Raw genomic sequence first — 26,029 nt, forward strand, 5'->3', positions numbered from 1 at the left:
TCATCTGCTCTCAATGTTTTGTTGTTCTTATCAGCCATTAACTGCTTGCCTTTTATTTCCTTTTTTAAAAATGTAAGCAATGATTTTCTTTTTGGAAGATATCGGTTGACTTTTGAATAAGCTGTTCCGTAATGAAAATTTCTGAAGCAAATTTTCCCTTTTCATACGCGTTAAGAAGGTCACTCATTAATTCCGAAGATGCAACAGAACCCGAGAACAAGCCATTTAACTGCTCAGATGTTATAATGAAATTGGCCAGCTTTGCAGTGACGAAACAATTTCAAAACATCAGAAACTGACTCGCTTCATTCGAGTTTTTCTGAGATCTTTTTGGGCGGATGTTTCAGGATTAACAATTCCTACAAAGTCTCGACATTTTGATAATAATGAAACTCTTTCATGTGCATTTAGCAACTAACGTTTATCAGAATCTTTATTTAAACTGAAACCAACAAAGCCATTTTTGTTTGTATCTCTAAGAAACCTAAGAAAGTAAAAAGTATTGCCAAACCGCACAACTGACTATTTGACGTTCGTTCAAAGCGATGTTTGTCGATTGAATGACTTAACAATCTTAAGTCAATCACTTCATAGCTAAAACACAAAATGTTATCAAGCACACCTTTATTGGGTTCGATAGAGTGCACCTTTTCTGAACGCAAAAAATCACCTTAATTTGTAATTTGTTCATCATTATTTCGTTACACGTTCACTTTTTAAATAATTTGTCTCACAAAAACATCATCAATCGACAATTAAATGTTTATTTTCAGTTGCAAATTGATAATGCTTATGTGTGAATACATTGTTCATGTTGTATACTGAATCAAAGACGGTAATTTGATTATTTCCGGTATTTTACGAGTATTTGCAAGTACATATATTTTATTAAATAATTCATAATAAAGACGATATATAAATACTGCAAATGATTTAAACATTGCATAATGATTAATTCTCAAGTTTAATTAACTAAAACGGGTAATTGTATAACAAAATTCTTTATAAAAGGAGAAAATATGCCTTAATTTGAACCCAAAAAATCGGATTGTTTGTAATGTAAAAAACATTTTTTTTAAACAAAAAATCTTCCGAGTTACATTTTATATGATAAGTTTTGTATCTGTTTTAGTTGTTTAAACCTATACTTTATTTTTTTTTAATCGCTTGATATTAAAAAAGTTAATTAAAAATGACTTAGTCATGATTGCAAAATGAGGGGACCATTGGAAGGGACGTTTTTAATCCTCTTTTGGACACTTTTTTTTTAGTCTAACACCTTGTATTTTATCAATAAGATAATGAAGTTGATTTCTATCCAAAAAAATCGCGGTACCCTGGGGTGTAACACAAACTCCTTAACTAGAGCGCTTTTGAGAACTAGCTGATGGACTATATCGCTATTTGTCCGCCATTACTGGATATCACACAGATTCCCGTAAAATTTTGACATCATAAAACAAAACATCTGACGCCACAATGGAAAAGTGATTGTTGTATGCGTCAAAAGGTCAAGCGGCCGGGTCAGCGGGCCGAGTAGAGAAATAGGGATAAGGTGTATTCTAATGGAAACCTAAGGATGTATACATTCGATGAGTTACAAACATACCTTATTTGTTTCATAGGTAAGATACTGAACAGCATATGGAAAACATTTCCCTGAGGTGAACCCCATCATGTCTGTAATATCACGTAAACTTTCCATGGCTTTAATCTCTTTCTTACTATCTCCCTGGTAAGTATGTATAAATGGAATGTATGTACCCTGAAAAAAATGCATTAGTATAAATGGTCTATTGAAATAAGTATGTGAAACATTCAATTAAAGTAACAGAATGAAGATACCAAAGATATACTTGAAAGAAACATATTAGTCCTAAAAAGTATTATAATTTTGTGATTGGGAATATACAAAATTTCTATACAGGTATAAACTACAAGTTCTTTCACATATCCTTCATTTTCACCAAAATTTAATTTCAAAAGATGACATCATTAATTTTTTTATCAAAAATGCAGGAGAAACAAGTGAAACTGCGAGCTACTGCTCACTGATGATACCCCCGCAAGTGAATAATATTAATAGTGTAAAAATATGCAAGTGTTCGGTAAACAGGAAGATGTCAAGTGATCAATCTAAAAACGCATCACACGGTATAGCTGACTTATATAAATCCTGAAACCAAATTTCAGAAATCCTTGTCTTGTAGTTCATGAGAAAAATATGACGGAAATTTTCAACTTGGCTATCATGTGTAAAATCATACAAGTGTTCGGTAAACAGGAAGTTGTCAAGTGATCAATCTGAAAACGCATCACACGGTATAGCTGACTTAGATAAACCCTGAAACCAAATTTCAGAAATCCTTGTATTGTAGTTCCTGAGAAAAATGCGACGAAAAATATTCATGGGACGGACGACTGACTGACAGACTGGAGGAAGGACAGACAGAGGTAAAACAGTATACCCCCCCTTTTTTAAAGCGGGGGTATAAAAACAGAATAGTTTTGACAGATACATTGTATTTGGGAAATATCTATTTATGCATGAAAAAAGTAAGCTTTCTTTTTTATTTTCAACAGATATGAAAGCATATTTGAAATAAAAATTCAAATTTCAGTGATAGGTAAATAAAGCCTATTCAGCATTTTTATTTTTATTTCATTCTAAGTATAATGTACATACATACATCACTCTTAATTTGAGAGTATCCTTTATGTATTAAAATTATCATTATAAACCATTCATTTCATACAAATTCATAAACAGGCACAACATATTTAACATGTATGTCCCAAAAATATTGATTTGCATTTATTTTCATCATGCATGTAAATATTTTAATAAAAATTTCATTGTAATCAATAAAGAAATGTAAATCCTGCATTTTTAAATTTCTTGCAAGATGTTGCAGATAAAAGTTTAATTCAGCATAACTTTCACAAATAATTCTCTCTCAAGTGTTTAAATTGATTGCAATATAACTATTTTTGAGTGTTAATAGAAGATAATATTGTTTCAATTGATGAGGTTATTTTTACAACCTTGACTACCTATGAGGGTCTAACGCAGTATAACTGTTTAGAAAAAATGTATCAATGAATTTATATTCTAAGGTTTCATAGCTTTCTGTTTAACTTTAATTTAAGAATTTTCATTGTTTCTCTCAGTATTTTCTACCTTTTTTGTATGTCAATTACCTGTAAGAGGGGAGGAGTTGTATTGGTGAACTTGACATATGGACTGAAAGCTTGTCCAATCCTTGTCTCTGTGATGAACGTATATAACAGCTGAGCAAATGCATAGTTAGAATAGGGATATCCATCTGAAATATTAATCAAAATAATCTATAAACTTGAAAAATTAAATCCTTACAAATACTATAATTTTCAACCTCATTAAACAGAAATACATTGCTTCATGTAAAAATTTCAAATAAAGTTCTTAATGGACTAATGGAATACTGAGAATATTATATAAATAACTTAACTTCCTTTACAAATTGATTGTTGTTGATAAAGAAGGATAAAAGTAGCTATGATAAAAGGTCCTTAATGGATTTTAGAACATGATCCATTACTAAATCAATACTATAAATATTAATGATAAAAACCATTCCAGTTTTATACTTCCTTCTCATGTTACAAAGTTGTCTTTATTTCATTATCAATGCTAGTCAGAACAGATGTTACAAAGTTGCCATTATTCTATTATCAATGCTAGTCACTAAGACAAGAGTTCACATCTCTTATTTGAACTGAAGGACAACTTCATAAACTTATGGTCACAATAGTCATTACTGGTGCTTTGACCTATAGTAACTACATACAGTATACCAAATTGATTATGTGTCTAAAGTTTGATTCAAATTCACTAACTTTAGTGTTAGGACAGTGTACACTTAACTTTTCAATCTAGTTGCCTAACACCAAACTTTATAGCTCAGGTTGATCATCCAGCATGCTCTCCTTTGTTCCAATCTATAAGGTTGTTTAAATGAAAGGATCTCATTAACAAGTCTATAAAGCTGATATCAACCTATCTTTATAATATGCAGCACAACACAGAACAGGATACCATGGAATTTCAAAACAAACTTTCTCTGAGATACCTACTAAGAACATGGTTTAAAACTCAAAGCTTTGTTATGTTTGATAAAAGTCCTTAATACTGACCTGCAACTATGAGATATCAGATATCAATTTCCCCTGTAGTTAAATGTTTTGATACTGACCTACACTTATGAGATATGAGATATCCATTCTCCCCTGTACATGAATGTTAAACACTGACCTGAACATATGAGATATCTGATATCCATTTTCCCCACCACCTGGAGTTGAATGTTGGATACTGACCTACACTTATGAGATATCAGATATCCATTCTCCCCTGTACATGAATGTTTAACACTGACCTGAACCTATGAGATATCTGATATCCATTTTCCCCACCACCTGGAGTTAAATGTTGGATACTGACCTACACTTATGAGATATCAGATATCCATTCTCCTCCCCCCCCCCCCCCCCCCCCCCCCCGCCCTGGAGGTGAATGTTTGATACTAACCTGCACCTATAAGGTATCTGATATCCACTTTATTTGTTGTGACAGGCCAATAGTGGAATGGTTCATACTAACCTGCACCTATGAGGTATCTGATATCCACTTTATTCCTTGTGACAAGCCAATAGTTGATTGGTTCATACTAACCTGCACCTATGAGGTATCTGATATCCACTTTATTTGTTGTGACAGGCCAATAGTGGAATGGTTCATACTAACCTGCACCTATAAGGTATCTGATATCCACTTTATTTTTTTTGTGACAGGCCAATAGTGGAATGGTTCATACTAACCTGCTCCTATAAGGTATCTGATATCCACTTTATTCGTTGTGACAAGCCAGTAGTGGAATGGTTCATACTAACCTGCACCTATGAGGTATCTGATATCCACTTTATTCCTTGTGACAAGCCAGTAGTGGAATGGTTCATACTAACCTGCACCTATGAGGTATCTGATATCCACTTTATTTGTTGTGACAAGCCAGTAGTGGAATGGTTCATACTAACCTGCACCTATGAGGTATCTGATATCCACTTTATTCCTTGTGACAAGCCAGTAGTGGAATGGTTCATACTAACCTGCACCTATAAGGTATCTGATATCCACTTTATTTGTTGTGACAGGCCAATAGTGGAATGGTTCATACTAACCTGCACCTATGAGGTATCTGATATCCACTTTATTCATTGTGACAAACCAGTGGTGGAATGGTTCATACTAACCTGCACCTATGAGGTATCTGATATCCACTCTTTTCGTTGAGACAAGCCAGTAGTGGAATGGTTCATACTAACCTGCACCTATGAGGTATCTAATATCCACTTTATTTGTTGTGACAAGCCAGTAGTGGAATGGTTCATACTAACCTGCACCTATGAGGTATCTGATATCCACTTTATTCGTTGTGACAAGCCAATAGTGGAATGGTTCATACTAACCTGCACCTATGAGGTATCTGATATCCACTTTATTCGTTGTGACAAGCCAATAGTGGAATGGTTCATACTAACCTGCACCTATGAGGTATCTGATATCCACTTTATTCCTTGTGACAAGCCAATAGTGGAATGCTTCATACTAACCTACACCTATGAGGTATCTGATATCCACTTTATTCGTTGTGACAAGCCAGTAGTGGAAAGGTTCATACTAACCTGCACCTATGAGGTATCTGATATCCACTTTATTCCTTGTGACAAGCCAGTAGTGGAATGGTTCATACTTACCTGCATATATAAGGTATCTGATATCCACTTTATTTGTTGTGACAGGCCAATAGTGGAATGGTTCATACTAACCTGCACCTATAAGGTATCTGATATCCACTTTATTCGTTGTGACAAGCCAGTAGTGGAATGGTTCATACTAACCTGCACCTATTAGGTATCTGATATCCACTCTTTTCGTTGTGACAAGCCAGTAGTGGAATGGTTCATACTAACCTGCACCTATGAGGTATCTGATATCCACTTTATTCCTTGTGACAAGCCAGTAGTGGAATGGTTCATACTAACCTGCACCTATGAGGTATCTGATATCCACTTTATTCGTTGTGACAAACCAGTAGTGGAATGGTTCATACCAGTTGACCACTGTACCATTTTGAACATGAGTACTATTCTTAAGTTTCTTTATCATTTCTTCAAATAACTTCATATCCTTTTTATAATTTAGACCACCTAAAATATGGAATATTAACTTTTAAAGTAGATAGATACTTTTACTTAGGGAAAACATAAAAAAATCAATGAAGAATATAAAACTTAATTCAAATAGTTTGGGAGTGGGGGTCAAAATAGCTGCTAGTTTTGGTTAAATAAAATTGATTTTTATATATATCCTTATTGGTCAATCAATTTTTCCCAAATTAAGTAAAGAGGGGGGTAGGGGGTTCAGTGAAGAAACTATATGAATTAAGTGTTTTATCCTACATTGAACTTTTGATGTCGTCCCTTAAATTCATGTATATAGATTTTTCTTCTTATAATAGAATTGTAAAATGGTTAATGCTTAGCTATATGCATTAAAAAAAAAATCATTTTGGAGAGCTATATTTTAAAAGTTCAAAAGTTATAAATGTTTCATGCAATGTGTATTGAATCTGTGAACACATTTTGAGAATTGTTTACTATTTAAGCTTGTGTCTACTGACAGACCATAACTTTTTCGTTTTCTCAATTTGTAAAAATCAGTGGAAATAAAAAATGGGATAACAGTTATGGATGTTTTTATAGATATTTCATACAATGATAAGTTTGAAAGCTTTTCAGTAAAATTCAGTTAAGTTAACTCCATTTGCCAAATTACAGTATTCAGTTAAGTTATCTCCTTTTCCCAAACTACAGTGATTTTCAGTTAAGTTATCTCCCTTTGCCAAAGTACAGTAAAATTCAGTTATGTTATCTCCCTTTGCCAAACTACAGTGATTTTCAGTTAAGTTATCTCCATTTGCCAAATTACAGTATTCAGTTAAGTTATCTCCCTTTCCCAAACTACAGTAAAATTCAGTTATGTTATCTCCCTTTGCCAAACTACGGTTATTTTCAGTTAAGTTATTAGATATAGGAAGATGTGATGTGAGTGCCAATGAGACAACTCTCCATCCAAATATCAATTTTAAAAAAGTAAACCATTATAGGTCAATGTACAGTAAAATTCAGTTATGTTATCTCCGTTTACCAAACTACAGTTATTTTCAGTTAAGTTATCTCCCTTTCCTAAAATACAATAGTATTCAGTTAAGTTATCTCCACTTGCGAAAATATGTGTGAAAAACTCATTTATACTTTTAGCATCTTATATTTCTCTTTAGCTCTAAATAAAAAAAAATAAGGACCATAAAGACATAAGTCATTGGTATTAAGATTTCCAACACCAAATTATCAAATATTTTAGTTTGAGGTTGATAATGACTTCACCACAGACATGTGTGGGTGGCCTAATAAATAAATCATCAATGGCTAAATGATCATATTTCCAAAAGTTACAAGTTCATAAACAAACCAGTCCAGTATGGGAAATTAGGTTCCACTAATTTCATTAAGATAAAATTGAGAATGGAAATGGGGAATGTGTCAAAGAGACAACAACAACCCGACCATAGAAAACACAACAGTAGAAGGTCACCAACAGGTCTTCAATGTAGCGAGAAATTCCCGCACCCGGAGGCGTCCTTCAGATGGCCCCTAAACAAAAATATACTAGTTCATTGATAATGAAGGCCATACTAATTTCCAAATTGTACATAAGAAACTAAAATTAAAATAATACAAGACTAACAAAGGCCAGAGGCTCCTGACTTGGGACAGGCGGGTTTAAACATTAAGAGTTTATTTCAAAATAATAATAAATAAACAAAACATGTTTAATAATTCCCTCAAAATTGCCTACAGACAACTTTTTTTTGCAAGATTTAGGTTGTTATAAATACTAGTCTTTTTGAACTAATAAAAGAAATGCTTCCCTGTTCAGATGTCTTGTCTGCACTAGAACACAATAATAACGATTGATGCTTACAAGATTAAACAACTTCACTTAAGCTCCATCTTCTAGAAGTTTAAGCAGTTATAAAGAGAAAACCAATTCAAAATAACTCAGACATTTGATTAGTACATAGCAGCGTGAAAATATTTCAGTTTATAATGGTAGTAACACATAACAGCCATACTCAGGTTTAGTTAGTAAAAAGCAGGTCTTTTAAAGCAAAATACCCAATCGATGTTAAAAAATCTTCATCAAAATGTCAAATAGGTTCAAGAAAAGTATTCAAACTTAAATATTGATTAACAGATAGAAGATATATGAGCTTAGGTAAATACTTGACTTGCTCAAAACAAAACAAGATACATAACTTATTTATTAAGCCACAACTTCTACATAGCAGTATGTATGGCTTAAAACATTAAAACTTCAGATCCTTCTTCTAGTCTACCAAACACCCTGTACAGAAAGTCAGGGAAAATTCAATATGTAAAATTGAAAATGGAAATGGGGAATATGTCAAAGAGACAACAACCCGACCATAGAAAAAACAACAGCAGAGTCTCACCAACAGGTCTTCAATGTAGCGAGAAATTCCCGCACCCAGAGGCATCCTTCAGTTAGCCCCTAAACAAATATATGCTAGTTCAGTGATAATGAACACCATACTAATTTCCAAATTCATCCAGACATAGTTCTAAATATCTCGTGTTTTGTAAGAAAATTCTATAAAAGGTAATGAAAGGTACCAGTCAAGATATATATATTTAGAAATACTAGAGTCAGTACTGTAAATGCCTTGTCTCAAACCAAGCAGAGAATAGCAATGATGTTTTGCCTTAATAGAATAAATTATCAAGAAAACGTGGTGGTTTCAGAGAAGGCCAAAATAAAGTTTAAAAGGGTGAAAAACAGCTGGTCTCAAAATAACATCAATTCAGCAGCAAAGAAAAATCATACCAAAAAGTCTAAAAGGTAAAAGGTTGTTGTGGTAAAGTGATAATCCTCTCCCATCTCTTGGTAGAAAATAAAAGATTTAGTGAAACATTCTCTACATGCTACAGTGTATCAAATCTGTCCAAAGCAAATAGTACAAATATTTCTTATCATCACATACCTATAAAACCTACATTAGGATTTATACAACCTACAATAATCATAACATATTCTTTACAATCAATAGAGAATGGAAACAGATTTTTAGACTGACATAACCTGATTTTTTTTTATTTCTGTATTCCTTGTATTTATTGATCTTGGACTTTGTGTTTATATATTTCAGTAGTGTGATAAAGACACTAAATGAAGTCACTGACGGCCATTTTTGCAAGTCAAATTTTGGTACATTTTCTAGAAATACAGATTTTTCAATTTAAAGAAGTGCAATTTCTATTTTGTATTAAAAACATTGTGATCTTTAGAATTAGGCTACAAGTTGTCTTATTTCTGGGTCCAGGTTATCCTTTGCAGCTAACAAGTCTTCAGTTTCATTCAGTTTAGCTTCAGACTAACCCAAAAAAAATAATGTAATTTTTTTATTCTAAAATTACAGGTCCCTACCAACTCCTCTTCATTTCCCTTTATTAAGCTATTATTGGAACGTGACAGAGAAAGAGGTTTAACATGCAGCATCTTTTCATTCTTTTTGGATAAGCTGTTTAGGGAGTTTGTTTTATGTGATCTTTTCAAGTTCATGTGAGCTGCAAGAGGATAACCATCTACACTTGTAATTAAACAAGTTTTGCTAATGGCAATCCTAAATATAATTTGACAAAAAAATATGTGTACAAACAACATATAATATGATGTAACTTTATGTTACCAATTTTGTTCCATTATAATGTAAACTGCAGAGCAAATTTCTTCATGCGTAAAACTGGCAAAGGACAAAGCCTGCTTTTTTATATGACAAAAATCCCTAACACTGAGATATGAAAAACAATATCAAGGTGAGAGTTATTCTTGCATGCACTTTAAATGTTTAATGCTGACAAACTTCTTTCAGATACTTACGACAATATACTGCTGAATTGATGCCAGCAAATGGAAAGTATGCCTCTTTAGCTTTGGAATATTTGTGTGCATAAGAATCAGCTGGTATATACATTGTCAAATCAAAATCTTGTCGTAAATTTATAAAACCATAGAGGTTTATACAAACAATTAAAGCTGTGATGAGCATAACAATAATCTGAAAGTAAAGCAACATTATTTTAAACCCTGGTAATTTAAAGCTTTATTACAAAATGATAGAAAAGATGACAGTTGTCAATAGGAATATCCAATGACTGTGTATTGTGTGTTAATGCCATCATATATCAATAGATTACTTTCGAGTTCATCCATCACTGGGAAAAACTTGTCAATTATGGACGCCTTTATGCGACCTTTACCAGATAGAGGAGATTGCCTGTATCCCTGCACTATTAATGTTCATCAAGCGTCTTAGTGATCTTCATCATGCAGGATGAACTAGAAATAATGTTTATATTGTAAGTACTTAACCACAATTTCCTAATGACAGCAGTGCTGCTTGTCAATTATGAAATTTAATTTGCCAAATAATTAGTTCAACATAACATTACAGTTTTCCAACTATTGGCTCAACATTGGAACAGAAGTGAAAATGCCCCTAAATGCAGGAATGGTATTCACTAAAATCAGAGTTTTTGACAGAAATGCATGGAGCTCGAAAGTTTTCTATTGCAATATGCTTATATTTTATGTCTTCTATTGTCATTTATGGCAAATATATGCTAATGACAGGTGTTTCATATTAATGTATGCAAATGATATATGATGTCATTTGAAATTGAACTTAGCCTAGTGACAAGCATTTGAGATTGGAGGTATCCTAATATAATGTTGTTTAAGAATATATTAACAATTTATTTGATAAGATATTGAGAGTTAACATTTGGGATGAAAGTCATCAAAACGGTACAATATTATAAAAAAAGTAGCACTTGACCCATGAACAAATATAAAATTAATCACAGGTAATTTCTAGTAAAAGGACCATAATAATGATTAAACATGTCCAGATAAATGACTGAAGAATAACCCCAAAAAGTTACTTATTTTTATAAAACAATTCATTAAAAAATGCAGATACTTGTCAAGACTAATTTGTTGAACAGCAAACAATAGTTACTTACTTTAACAGGTAATTTCATCAAAAATGGACCATAATAATGTTTGAAGAACAGCTGACCATAATCTCGTTTACTACATTCGTTGATCTGGTAATCTTTATGTACATAACAACATATAATGGCGTTCCTTCTGGCTTCTACTCTCATCTGGTCTAAAGTCAAGCATGCCACAAAGAATGTTGATTGCAAGAGGAATAAGGCAAAGATTCCTAATGCTGCATAGATACAAAATCCACTTAGTCCTGGTATAACCTATAAATAATAGCACAGGACTAATCTTCATCTCAAATGTCTTTTGCTGTTCTGTTTTTGTACTAAGCTTTTTTTACACAATTACCAGGTCCTATACATATTAGATCACATGATCAATGGATCAAATGGAAATCTTCCATGGTCATTTATAAGTTTATATATTTTGATATGACGAATAAAGCTCTTTTCTATTAATTTTAAAAATTTGATCTATCATTGTATTGTTTTCCCACAGGAAGGGGAGGGTTGAGAACAAACAATCATTTTTAACTCAATCTAAGTATGTGCATGTCAAAGGCCAGGAACCCTTAGGAAGTAAATTAGGCCATTGATTTGTCTTTTGGATTGTTTCACATTTTTTCATATTGGGGCCTTTTGTATTTCACTACAAAGTTTGAAATTTGTTAAAAGTTGAAGGTCAAATTGTGATTTTTTGTTATGAACATCCGTATCCTTTGGTGATAAGTTGTCACATAAACAATTATACCACAACTCTGTATTTTTATCTAATGCATTATTGTCAGTTGCATTAATTACAAATAGTAATACACACATTAAACTTAGAATTTCACAAAGAAATGTACATACTGTAGAAGCTCCTACAGCAAAGGCCACAACATCTGTTACTGATGTTACTGTTACAGATACACCAGCTCGTTTCAAGGTCAAGGCCATTCTTTGAACCAATGGAAGCTTTTGTTCAAAATAAGTTAGGTTTTTCCAGGCCTCCACAATAACAAACATATCATCCACACCAATGCCTGCAAATATTTTATAACATTCCATTTTTTTCAATATGTGCTGTTAAATTAATCTATCTCTAACTTTAGTTCAAATATTTACTGTCATACAAGTGGAAAGTTTTGCTAGTTATAAAACCAGATTTAACCCACCATTTTCTATTTGTAAAATACCTTTACCAGGTCGAAATATGGTTGGTAGTAGTTTTTTTATTGTTCAGCTGCTTGATAGTGTTTGGTCCTGTAAGTTTTGATTACCTCCCCTTCCTGAATTTGACTTGGCATTCTGACAGTAATTTTGTTATACAGTTTTAAAATATATATTAGTTTTTAACAAGGCAACAACAGTTTAAATTTTTAAATGATATAACTTATAAGTCAAAAGATAGACTTCTGGACTTAAGAGTCAAAACTTAAATCTGAAACACATTTTGCAAAGGAGAAAAATAGCAATGGTAGGCATCTCAGTATGTTAGTAGACATATCTGTTTTAGTAGACATATATTTTAGACATATAAACAATAGTCTCTACATGTACTCACCCAGTAAAAGAAATGGCATCAAAGCATGAACTGGTCCATAAATTACACCACAGGCCATGGCAAGTCCATATGCAAACATAATAGATAGTCCAACTACTAAAAGTCCAGCTAAAGACAAGTACAACTAGAACAAGAGTTTTAACTCAAATATAGTATGAAAAAGAAACAGAAAATAAACTACTTGCCATACTGACAAAGTCTGATAGAATTTAACATTACAATATCCATGCTAGTTATAATATGTGTACATTTTTAGGGTTCTTTTAACAAACTTATGGGTTTGCAAAAGGGTCTAACATTATCAATATTGGTCTGTATTTTTTGTTTGAATAAGAAAATAATAAGTCTTCATGTATGTATTTCACAACAGAATGAAAAAAACTTTTTTGCTGTCCTATTTTTTTAATGTTCAGCACAAATATGAAATTTACCTAAAGAAACTATGCTTGAAAAACCATATCCAATAATAATGTAAATTTACAGATAAATAACAAATGTAAATGATGGCTGCATAATAGTGGGTCTCATTGGGGTCTAAGCGTGACGCGGTATTGCCGATTTTTTGTAAGCTTGACACGTGAAAGTCAAATTATTGTGTCATGAAAACAGGAAATGAGGTATTCCGGGAAATGACAAAAAAATGAGAATTGTTTACTTAGATAGTGTAAGCGGGATATGGGAATCTGACAAAACAGTAAGCGGGATCCTGGATCGGAACCCCCCAATGAGACCCCCATAATAGACTTAGGTAGCATTTCCGGTAACCACCAATCATCTTCCAATCATTCAGCTTATATAGTCGAAATGTGTCTTTAAGGTTTTACAAAGAAACATTTGTAATATATAAGGTTTGCTACTTTACTATTAGAGTAGAACCCTACCTCCCCCGCAGCCCAAGCTATTATTGTAAATGATCAACTACATGTTTCATTTTGAATGACATAATTATGATGTATAGGTCATGCAGATAGTGTTGTTTATTATATGAGAAAATCTACCAAGGACATCACATATTTGACACAAGACATTATATGTTCATGCAGCTTATCACAGAGATTCAGCATGTTACACATGGAATTAAGAAAACACAAAGCAGATGGTCAAGTCAATAATACCTATTGGATTTATAATGCAACAATTTCATTGTGTCTTTTACTTACTGTAAATTCAGAAATGTTTGCTATCTTTTTATTATTTAGAAAATTGCAACAGAATAGGTATTGCAAAAATTAAATTTGATAGCATTTTTGTATGTTCAATTTACTAAAACCTCATTGTAATATACCCCACACATTTCTACATTTCCCTTTTCTTCAATAGACAGGTCACTTGATGTTATTAGTACTTTTTAGATTTAATGACAGTTTTAGTCCTGTGACATGTGACATCATCCTCACACGGTTAATTATTAGTAAGTTAAATACTTAATGACAACTATGTACTTAACTCAAGTCATAAGAAAAGCGTACTTTATTTTGTACTCTTATAAGTACTTTTCACTTAAAATAGTATGTCCTTTTAAATGTACTTTTAAATGGTGATACATTTCCTTGCTGTCAATTTATTTCCAATATCTTTTAGAAACAATTACTGTCTATTTATATCATTACAGATCAACATGTTTCAATGGTCCTTAGGCTATCCAAAAAAATCTGCATATAATCTATATGTACCATGCGCAATCAAACATTTCAGGCTTTTGATCTGCTAGTACATTTTCTTTAAGTTTTAATAGTTGATCAAACTGATCTTCATTTATTGACATTGTATTGACTATTTCATACGAGATGCTTCATAACACACATTAATCAATGTGTATAGAAATAAGATGAGGTATGAGTGCCAATAGGACAACTCTCAATATAGGTCACAATTAGTAAAAAGTAAACAAATATAGGTAAAAGTATAGAGAACTTCTTCTGGCTCAATAAGTAACACAAATCATGTTACTCTTGTTAATTTTACATTGCTGATCAACAAGACAATAATAGTTCTCATCAGTGTATAACTAATGAGTGAATCAGTTTACATTTAATGGCTAATTTCAACGACTTTTTTTCCTTTATCTTTTTTGTGATAATTTTTCTTATCATGCTACTTGCTTGAGATGGAAAATTACTGCTAGAAACTAAGAGGACAGATGGGGTTGCTAATGAAATTGACAACTTCGTCATAGGTAAAATAGCAATAAACAGATTAACATTGGTCATCTCAACTAGGTTTTTTTTCTTGCTTTTGGGGTACCAGCTCAAGAGAGAAAAGCAATCTAGTTGAGATGATCAACGATAATCTATAATTACAATATTTGATTGATACAGTATCTTGTCTTACCAAAAAAATCATCAAATTCAAAAAAATTATGAATGCTGAAATGTCTGATAACCATTACATTTTATGTTGAAAGGATATATTTAAGGTGAAAGTTTTAAGCACAGGTTATCAAATCAACTTAACATCATCAATAGGTCATGAAAATGAAAGTATTCAGGTCTGATAGCAAGACCTAATAAACATTCCATACACCAATTATTGTTGACATCAGGTTCATTAGATATGAGATACAGACTTGACCATGAAAAATTATCCTTGATCATAGATCCATTAATGAAATTAAGTTAAGATGAACTAACCCTGATGGTCATGTAGACCTTGGAATAGTTCTGAAACCGAATAACGCTGTGTTATCACTAAAATTAAGAGAAAATCATGTGAAAAAAAACTACTAATTTCTTAAAAACATGATTTTTCCTACACAGTAGTGCTAATAATTTACCTCTTTAGTACCACATTAATATAAATATAAAACCTCAGTTCTTATAAAACAGTGCTTAGATCAAATCAGAATAAAACGTGAGAGGAAGAGGAATAAGGATAATTGTTACTTATAGTTCATGACATTACTTATATGTAAATACAAACCTTTTGTTCAAGAAGATTGAATCTCCCTAGCGTCAATATTACATAAATAAACACAATAGAAAACCCTGCAGAAAGTAGCTTGGTATCACTGTTAACAGCACCATAACCTTCATCATCAAAACTGAAATAAAGGAAATACATTATTTTGTAATACACATAATCTTTGTCTCTGGTAACAGCACTATAACTGCCACAAAACTGAAACATGCTAACTTTTTGTCTGAATGTGAATATATACCTCACCTCTTTTAGGGGAGGAATAAAGGGATATACCTCACCTCTTTTAGAAGAGAAAAAAAGGGATATACCTCATCTCTTTTAGAAGAGAAATAAAGGGATATACCTCATCTCTTTTAGGAGAGGAATAAAGGGATATACCTGACCTCTATAAGGAGAGGAATAAATGGATATACCTCGCCTCTATTAGGAGAGGAATAAAGGAACATACCTGACCTCTTTTAGGAGAGGAATAAAGGGATATACCTGACCTCTATTAGGTGAGAAATAAAGGGATGTACCTGACCTCTATTAGGAGAGAAATAAAGGGATGTACCTGACCTCTTTTAGGAGAGGAATAAAGGGATATACCTGACCTCTATAAGGAGAGGAATAAAGGGATATACCTCACCTCTTTTAGGAGAGGAATAAAGGAACATACCTGACCTCTTTAAGGAGAGGAATAAAGGGATATACCTGACCTCTATTAGGAGAGAAATAAAGGGATGTACCTGACCTCTATTAGGAGAGAAATAAAGGGATATACCTGACCTCTTTTAGGAGAGAAATAAAGGGATATACCTCACCTCTTTTAGGAGAGGAATAAAGGGATATACCTGACCTCTTTTAGGAGAGGAATAAAGGGATATGCCTGACCTCTATTAGGAGAGAAATAAAGGGATGTACCTGACCTCTATTGGGAGAGAAATAAAGGGATATACCTGACCTCTTTTAGGAGAGAAATAAAGGGATATACCTCACCTCTTTTAGGAGAGAAATAAAGGGATATACCTGACCTCAACTCTATTAAGAGAGGAATAAAGGGATATACCTCGCCTCTTTTAGGAGAGGAATAAAGGGATATACCTCACCTCTTTAAGGAGAGGAATAAAGGGATATACCTAACATCTATTAGGAGAGGAATAAAGGGATATAACTGACCTCTTTTAGGAGAGGAATAAAGGAATATACCTCACCTCTATTAGGAGAGGAATAAAGGGATATACTACACCTCTTTAGGAGAGGAATAGAGGAATATACCTCAACTCTATTAGGAGAGGAATAAAGGGATATACTTCACCTCTTTTAGGAGAGGAATAGAGGGATATACCTCTTCTCTTTTAGGAGAGGAATAAAGGGATATACCTCACCTCTCTTAGGAGAGGAATAAAGGGATATACCTCACCTCTTTTAGGAGAGGAATAAAGGAACATACCTCATCTCTATTAGGAGAGGAATAAAGGGATATACCTCGCCTCTATTAAGAGAGGAATAAAGGGATATACCTTACCTCTTTTAAGAGAGGAATAAAGAGATATACCTCACCTCTATTATGAGAGGAATAAAGGGATATACCTCCCCTCTTTTAGGAGAGGAATAATTGGATGTTACGCAGCTTCTTTGAGCAAGAAATAATGGAAGGGAAGGTTGTATCTAATTAATCAAGACTCAATCTTATTAAGCAACTTTACTTTTTTTAATCAGTTTAACAAATCAGTTTTCCCGTATTATTTTGAAGTTCAACATTGTTATATGCAAATTCTTATAATCTGTGTCACTGATAAGCCCCAATTACTAAACTTGACTTTAAAGATTTATTATAGGACTCATCGTTCACATAAACCGTTCTCTCCTTCACATATTTGAACTAACCACTATATCAAATTAAAATACTTTTTATAAAATAGTATGTGGCTTTTTTTCATAAAAGAATAGTCATAATAGAGTAAGTTATAAATAATTTGATACTTATATCAAGTTCTGAATATTATTAAAATGTCAAGGTGACAATAGTGACCTTTCTGTACTATATTTTATATAAACCTGTTAATATTGAATAATATAACCTTGGGCAATATATACTACCTATTTAGAAAGACTTTAAAAAAATACAATGTATAAAATAGTATGGAGTCTTTTCTCATAAAAGGACAGTGATAATAGAAATTTAAAACTTTAAACTTATTTAGTTCAGAATATTATTAAAAGGTCAAAGTGACAATCATTACCTTTTTGTACTGAATTATATCTATTCATGTATTATCAACCTGATTATATTAAACAAGATAACCTTCGGTGAAACATAAAAAGATTAAGTCAAATAATGATACAATTTCTTGAAACCAAAAGTGAGATAGGTGGATAGTTGAGGAGGGGCAATAGTGAAAAAAAAAATTGTAAGGCTAAAATTTTGGGGGTTGAAGAATCTCTAGCTTCAGTTTTTTGATACACCATGTTAACTCAGACTAAAATCAAACAAGAATAAGAAACATTTGTTCAGTGTGTTAACACTTACCTTCTCGTTGTATAGATATAAATTTGTTTGATGTGGTCGTGACCCTCATTAGCAATCTTAATCATCTCAGATTCCCATTCCATTGCTTCTGTCTTCCACTGAAAAAAAAATATATATTAAAATTATGTAAGTTCTTCTTTTAAGATTAAAAAAAAATGTACATTAATTTCCAAGAGCTTAATCTAGAGAAAACTTGTCTTAAAAGATTTATTAAACTAGCATGTCAGTAGTAGCATCAATGGAAAAGGTTATTTTTAAATTTAGAACATGCATCTGCACTTAATATTTGTCCCCTTGTAACTTGATGAATACAAATTAATTTAAGGGAGTAGAAATAATCATCTACAATAATTTTCAATATATATTTTTTGATATGCACTAAGACAACTAAAATAATGAATTGAATATATTCTAATATATCTCCACTTTTATTTTTTTTATTCATTGATTGAAGAGAAGAATTTCAAAAAGAAATCAAAGAAAGTTATTCTATTTAATTTAATTCAAAGCAGGTGCTTGAAATACACAGATTTAATTATATTTAACCTAAAACTGAGGAAACAGAAGTAAATTAAGGGGTAAATAGGCAGTCAACAAATATAATTTTTTAATGTTGTAAACAGGAAATGGCTTAATAAAAGGGCATGGCAGCTGCAGATTGTATTGTTTTGGTCTTTCTCATTGTTGAAGATAAAAGGTTGCCTATAATTGCTTACATCCACTTCATTTGAACTTTGGTGGATAGTTGTCTCATCGGCAATCATACCACATCTCCTTATCTTTATATGGTATCAAGATAAAAAAAAATGTTGGCACTACATACTGTGTAATTTGTCTTGATGTTACAATATAGGATCTTTAATGGACAACTGAAGTAGCTTCTTTTAAAAATAATTAATTACTTTGTTCAGCAATTAATATCAAAGAAATACTTACTTCCAGATTATCTTGCAGCAAGAATAACATGACAGGACTTTCTGCTCCAGTGATGGTACCCCCTCTGTACTTTATTCATTGACTTATATCTAATGAATACTTACTTCTAGATTATCTTGCAGCAGGAATAACATGACAGGACTTTCTGCTCCAGTAATGGTACCCCCTCTATACTTTGTTCATTGATTTATATCTAATGAGTACTTACTTCTAGATTATCTTGCAGCAGGAATAACATGACAGGACTTTCTGCTCCAGTGATGGTACCCCCTCTGTACTTTATTCATTGACTTATATCTAATGAATACTTACTTTTAGATTATCTTGCAGCAGGAATAACATGACAGGACTTTCTGCTCTAGTGATGGTACCCCCTCTATACTTTGTTCATTGATTGATATCTAATGAATACTTACTTCTAGATTATCTTGCAGCAGGAATAACATGACAGGACTTTCTGCTCCAGTGATGGTACCCCCTCTGTACTTTATTCATTGATTTATATCTAATGAATACTTACTTTTAGATTATCTTGCAGCAGGAATAACATGCCAGGACTTTCTGCTCCAGTGATGGTACCCTCTCTGTACTTTGTTCATTGACTTATATCTAATGAATACTTACTTCTAGATTATCTTGCAGCAGGAATAACATGACAGGACTTTCTGCTCCAGTGATGGTACCCTCTCTGTACTTTGTTCATTGATTTATATCTAATAAATACTTACTTCTAGATTATCTTGCAGCAGGAATAACATGACAGGACTTTCTGCTCCAGTAATGGTACCCTCTCTGTACTTTGTTCATTGATTTATATCTAATGAATACTTACTTTTAGATTATCTTGCAGCAGGAATAACATGACAGGACTTTCTGCTCTAGTGATGGTACCCCCTCTGTACTTTGTTCATTGATTTATATCTAATGAATACTTACTTCCAGATTATCTTGCAGCAGGAAAAAATGACAGGACTTTCTGCTTCAATGATGGTACCCTCTCTGTACTTTGTTCATTGATTTATATCTAATGAATACTTACTTCTAGATTATCTTGCAGCAGGAATAACATGACAGGACTTTCTGCTCTAGTGATGGTACCCCCTCTGTACTTTGTTTATTGATTTATATCTAATGAATACTTACTTCCAGATTATCTTGCAGCAGGAAAAACATGACAGTTTTTTCTGCTCCAGTGATGGTACCCCCTCTATACTTTGTTTATTGATTTATATCTAATGAATACTTACTTCTAGATTATCTTGCAGCAGGAATAACATGACAGGACTTTCTGCTCCAGTGATGGTACCCTCTCTGTACTTTGTTCATTGATTTATATCTAATGAATACTTACTTCTAGATTATCTTGCAGCAGGAATAACATGACAGCACTTTCTGCTCCAGTGATGGTACCCCCTCTGTTACGTCGAATTTTACCTATCAGTGTAGTTATGTCTGTTTCTTTATGATATAAAGGACTGTAATGAAAACATACAGCAAGTAATTTGCCTTGAATATTTAAGTTCAAATTAGACAGTGGAATGAAGGCTTGAAAAGAAAACAAAGTTTGATCTTAATAAAACAAAACAAAAGAAAACTAACAAGCAAATCTTTAAAAGAATGTGTGGTTAAATAACAACAAGCAGTTAAAAAAAAAGTACATAAAAAAAACCTAATGATAAACTTCTTTCATTGAAACCATTGATCTAATTAGCAAATATGATCAATTAGAATTATCCTCTTATATCTGGTAATTTTATAGTACATGTATATATAAGTAACATAACATAAGTATATCTTGGGACTCCTGTCTCTTGTACATCCATTGCTTATATCAATTTATATGTAAATTAATATATTACTTTTTTCTAGAAAGTTTGAAATTTATAGAACCTTCAAATTCTGTAATGAAAATAAGTAGTTGCGTATTAATACCTGATATTAATTTAACACAGACTTATATAACTTATTTAGGAATAAAACAGTAACTTACAAATTTTTCCATATTGATATCTCACGTGTTTACCTATTTTTGCTATTCATTTTGGAACTTATCTCTTGAAATTACAATTGACATTGAAAGTGTGGTTATAAAACAATGAAACCAACTGAAGAAAACTTACCTATAAGTTACATTTTGATTGACGACCTTGTACTTATCCTCCAAGGTCAAAGTCTTTATCACAGTTTCGTTGTATGACCAAAGCTCTAAAATATTATTCACATAGCAGTGACCTGCAACACTGTAAAGATAAACATTGAACTTCTAGTGAATTTTTTTATAACAAGTAAAACCTGAGAATCAAATGTATTGAAATATATTTACATACAATGTCAATTTCATATTTTTCTAGCATTCTGATTGGTCAATACTGTTACTAAAAGTCAATGACACAGTAAATCTCACATTTATTCAATGCCATCACATTAACATGTGACTAACGTGGATTCTAATTCCACCAAAACACAAGGTGTATGTGCTTGACATCACAATTCAGTATTCAACATCAGCTGAGGTTAATTTGAATCAGGATATGTCAACATTGGGATACATTATTTCTGAGATTGAGAACTAATAATAGTACGGTGACAATTAAGGTAAATTAAAAAATTTAATGCACCGAAATACCTCACGGCTAATTTTGGTCTTATTTTGAAGATAAATATAATACCCTTCTTTTAAGGCATGTCGTAGAATGCCAAAGTGGTGCAGATTTTTGATAATTGCGATTAAAGGTAAAAAGGGGGGATTTTAAAAAAATCGAATTTTTGGACATTTTGGACAATTTCTCGGTAGTCGCTCATGATAACTGAGAAAAAATTTCAATGGAAGCAAGCTCTATGGGTGCTGCACAAGTTCAGCTTCTAATAGTTATGCAAGATTGACACAGATTAGTGATGTTTACCCCCGCAGCCAACATGGAAGAAAATGATAACGATTATCTTTATTTACAAAAATTATCGATAAAAATATTTATATTTAATATTCAGCTTTGCAATAATATATTACAATATATAAACATATTTTTGGGAAAGTTTTGTTAAGATTACATAAAGAATAAAGGAAAAGATAGTACTATTAAGTTTACACCCGGTCCATGATTCAATGAAAAAAATGATCAAATTCATTATTCCATTTTTAAATAAAAAATTAATGTTGAAATTATAAAAATAGTCTTGATGCATAAATGTCAGCATGTACACGATAGTATTTGAAGTTTTATTGATGACAATGGGTCAACCAGTGCAAGAGGAATATCATTTTGGAATTGCATGACGATGTACACCCCCCTTTTTTAAACAACGCAAACAACAACAAAATAAGAGTAGATTTTTGACTTTTACCGTTTTAAAGCACTATATATATCACACAAACACGATTTACAAAAATTTTGATACAAATGAAGATATTTGTGTATATTTCAATAACATTTGTCACATTTATGCACGTCCAATGATTTGAAGTGGATACGAAAAACTTACACAAAAAAGTACATGTTATACTTCTAAAATATTCGATAAAGTCTTTTATTTTCTCAAAAATGTTCAACAGCGAAAAGGCTTCTAGCATCTAACACATGAAATATTGGGCATCTAGGTGGCCGAATCTTTCTTTAGGCTTGCAGAAAGGCAAACATGACATGAGACTAGAAGTGATTTCATACAGAGCGAGAGATCTTTCTTGGTCGCGTTTTGTTTTGACGTTAGCTAAGTCTGTCTGAAAAGTCGGATTATTCACAACCTGAAAAACTGCTCGAGCCATAGAATGGAATGTGTTTTTACCATCAATTGTTTCTGCATTGATATCAACGTTGTCAGACCCTTCTTGAATGAAGTCTCCATCTGAAATTCCAGGACATATGCCATTTGGGATGTATGTTTCATTTTGGGAACTTATAATTTCATGGTTGTGCTGAACTTAGTCAGAAATTGTATAACCTCAGTGATAGACGCAAAAAAAGCCATGTGAATGTAAAGTTTCAATAAGATTTTTAGAATCATATTCATGATGCAACTGAAGAGCCAATGATAAACTAAAAGGGGTGAACTGTTTTTTATGCAGAGATATAGGCTAGGCTAAAGCTAAAAACATTTCCGTACTGTATCACCTTAGAGTAAATTGAAATCATTCTCCATATGAAAATAGTTATCATCTATCAATCTGGCAAGAAAGTTTATCAAAGAGGAAGGTATGAATTGTAAAGCCGTAGGGATAGAAACTTCCGAAGGAGATGGATAAAATTCAGCCGAAATTTTGAAGGATTGTAAACTGCTTCTCAAAATTTTTGCCGCATTATGTAGGGTCTGATCTTCTTGATGCATGGAATCATTAACAAAACTGGTTTTCATCTCAGAAAATTTTAATTCCGCCTTTAAACTACTGGCAGCGCGAATAGCCTCAGAAACACTGATAGAGCTACTGAAAATCGTATTTGATTTACTCTGTCCTCTTTGACACTGAACAACTGTTACAATGCGATCACCGTAGTGATTTTCAGTTTGAGTTGCAGTTTATAAGTTGTATATCTACTTCTAATTTCTTGTGGAAGAAAGGAACACTCTGTGTCTTGTAAATTCGACAATGAAAATGCTTTCTAATTTAAGGTGGAATGGGTGTCTTCCTCCATCTTGGATTGTAAAAAACGGGAAACAAACGTCCAGATTTTCTATCAAGTTAGCAAAAGTTGATGCAGGAAAGCAGATATTTAATCTGAATTTTAATTTGAAAGAACCAATTTATAAGAATATAACTTATAAATATTATTATTTTTGCAAATGTTAATTATTTTTGGTTGTTTATAAAAAAAAATGGCATTTTAAGAGGAGTTAACTCTAAAACAGTTCATTTTCTGAAGGATTCTACATGGAAATTTCCTATTTTGTATTTTAGCCGGAAAAAACGTACGGTGACCCTATTTTTTCTTTTGATATTCTCAAAGCATTGTCTGAAAACTATCTATATAAGCTGCATTTAATATATAATCAGCACGCTCAACAGACTCGACTCGCCGTAATTGCTTATCTCGCTTGTAGGACTTTTGTTTACAGAATAAACATTTAGACCAGTCTAATTGTAATACCGTTGAGCGTGTTTTAACACAAGTTGGTTCAAACACAGAATGGTTTGCACTCGATGTTGAGCATACTCCTTTCCCTATTTGAAATGTTTCCAAGTTTTTTTTTACTTCTATAGGCTTTATAACACGATCTAAGATATTTTATTTGTTCTAATGGAATCACTTTCGTTGACTCAAATTCATCATAAAGGCGGCGATAAACAATACCCAGTCTGACATCTATTGCGTCTAAAAGAGTAGTCTTCCCTTTTTCTGTTGCATTTGACAAATTTTCATTAGTAGATATTTGACAAATAACGCATAATTCCCAATTACTCTTAAGCCTACTCCTTTTTGGAACTGAGTGAGCAAACTTAGCAGGACTCGTGTCCATTATTTTCCGGGTTATTTTCGGTGGTGTACCAGTGTGGTTTAAAATTAGTTTATTCAACAAAATCAACCAAAAACACTAACACATGAAATCTGTATACACAGTCAAATACTAGACATTGACAATGATATAATTTAATCTTACTCTAAACGAAAATAAAGAAAAAACACAGTTTTTTTTTCTGGGGAAAACAGCAAATCATAAGTCAGGGGAAAATAGGAAAAGGGAAAGCAACAAGACTTAATGAGATGAAAATCAAATAGTAAAACTGCTAAATGATAAGTATTATAAAACGGCCCGAAAAACTTAATTTGCATGCTTTTTCGAAATTTTAGGCATTACAACGTCTTGCATATTGATTATTATACTGTTTTTTGTGAAAATGTACCACTGATGATATATATAAGAAATGTTATAAACTTTGTCAGACGGTAACATTGTAAAATATGACATAAACATTTGAAAATCGTCCAATTCACTTAATTTTTATGTTCATATGATAAGAAAGTTTGATATCAAATTAAAGCTGATCCATTATTCTTTCATCTGATTACAAATTTTGTGATGATATCTTCATTCGGGAATTAGTTATAAACGTTCCCGTTTTTGAAAATGAAAAAGAAAAAAATCGGAAAGTCACACTTTATCGCAATTTAACAAAAAACTGCACCGCGGGAAAACTCTACGACAGGGCTAAAATGAAAGTATAATGTTAACTCTATCCTCATGTGCATTTTCAGCCGTGAGGTATTTCGGTGCATTAAACTCCTTAACTAAGCGACTTTTCCTGATTTGTCACTCCACTATAAAAACAAAGATGAAGAAAAAAGTGTGAAAAAATGATTTGCCAGAATGATGGATGGACAGACCGACAGAGTGAAAACCTATAGTCTCTTTGGCTTTATCTGTAGGGGACTAAAAAACTTATTATAATTACAAGTACCAATGACCTATCACCTTGACATTGATGCAGCACAATGCAAGCACCAATCAATCAATCATTGAACTATAGTATAAGGTAGAGCTATGGAAGAAGTGATCTAATCCTAAAACCTAAATTGGACCACCAACTCATGAAAATGAAACTAAGACCATGAGATACACATCAGATTGACACTGACTTCTCACAACCAACCTATATAGCAAACATAGCTGATCTATCATGTATACTATAGATACTTCGAAAAACATGTAAGACTGAAAACTTAACCTGACCCATTAAGAATGAAAATGTAGTCAAATGTTGAACATCAGGCAAAGATAAACTCCTCACAAAAAATAGATCTACAAAACAAATATCATTCACCAAAATTACTTAGGAATAACCCTGGTCCTGAAAACTTGACCAGGTCAATGGATCATGAGGTACAGGTCAAAGGTCAATAACTGTTTGGCAAGGTATCATCAAGAAAAAGTCAATTTCATCATTTTTTGATAAGTGGAATGGAACAGTTTGCCAAAAATAAATAGACAAAGTC

General features: G+C 32.3%; 1 protein-coding gene across 1 annotated transcript in view; it reads right to left on the minus strand.

Moving 5' to 3' along the window:
• The window catches only part of LOC134692707 (NPC1-like intracellular cholesterol transporter 1), a 52,231-nt gene that overhangs the window by 12,595 nt on the left and 13,607 nt on the right, over nt 1-26,029 (minus strand). The window contains exons 4-14 of the mRNA XM_063553204.1: nt 21,227-21,346; nt 20,458-20,581; nt 18,171-18,268; nt 15,659-15,779; nt 12,740-12,863; nt 12,046-12,218; nt 11,209-11,457; nt 10,064-10,241; nt 6,085-6,249; nt 3,202-3,326; nt 1,610-1,765 (exon numbers count right to left, since the gene is read on the minus strand). Coding sequence (XP_063409274.1) covers nt 1,610-1,765; nt 3,202-3,326; nt 6,085-6,249; nt 10,064-10,241; nt 11,209-11,457; nt 12,046-12,218; nt 12,740-12,863; nt 15,659-15,779; nt 18,171-18,268; nt 20,458-20,581; nt 21,227-21,346 — 1,633 coding nt within the window. The remainder of the gene's footprint in view (nt 1-1,609; nt 1,766-3,201; nt 3,327-6,084; nt 6,250-10,063; nt 10,242-11,208; nt 11,458-12,045; nt 12,219-12,739; nt 12,864-15,658; nt 15,780-18,170; nt 18,269-20,457; nt 20,582-21,226; nt 21,347-26,029) is intronic.

This window comes from Mytilus trossulus, chromosome 1 (genome assembly GCF_036588685.1).
Source record: "Mytilus trossulus isolate FHL-02 chromosome 1, PNRI_Mtr1.1.1.hap1, whole genome shotgun sequence".
Lineage (NCBI taxonomy): Eukaryota > Metazoa > Mollusca > Bivalvia > Mytilida > Mytilidae > Mytilus > Mytilus trossulus.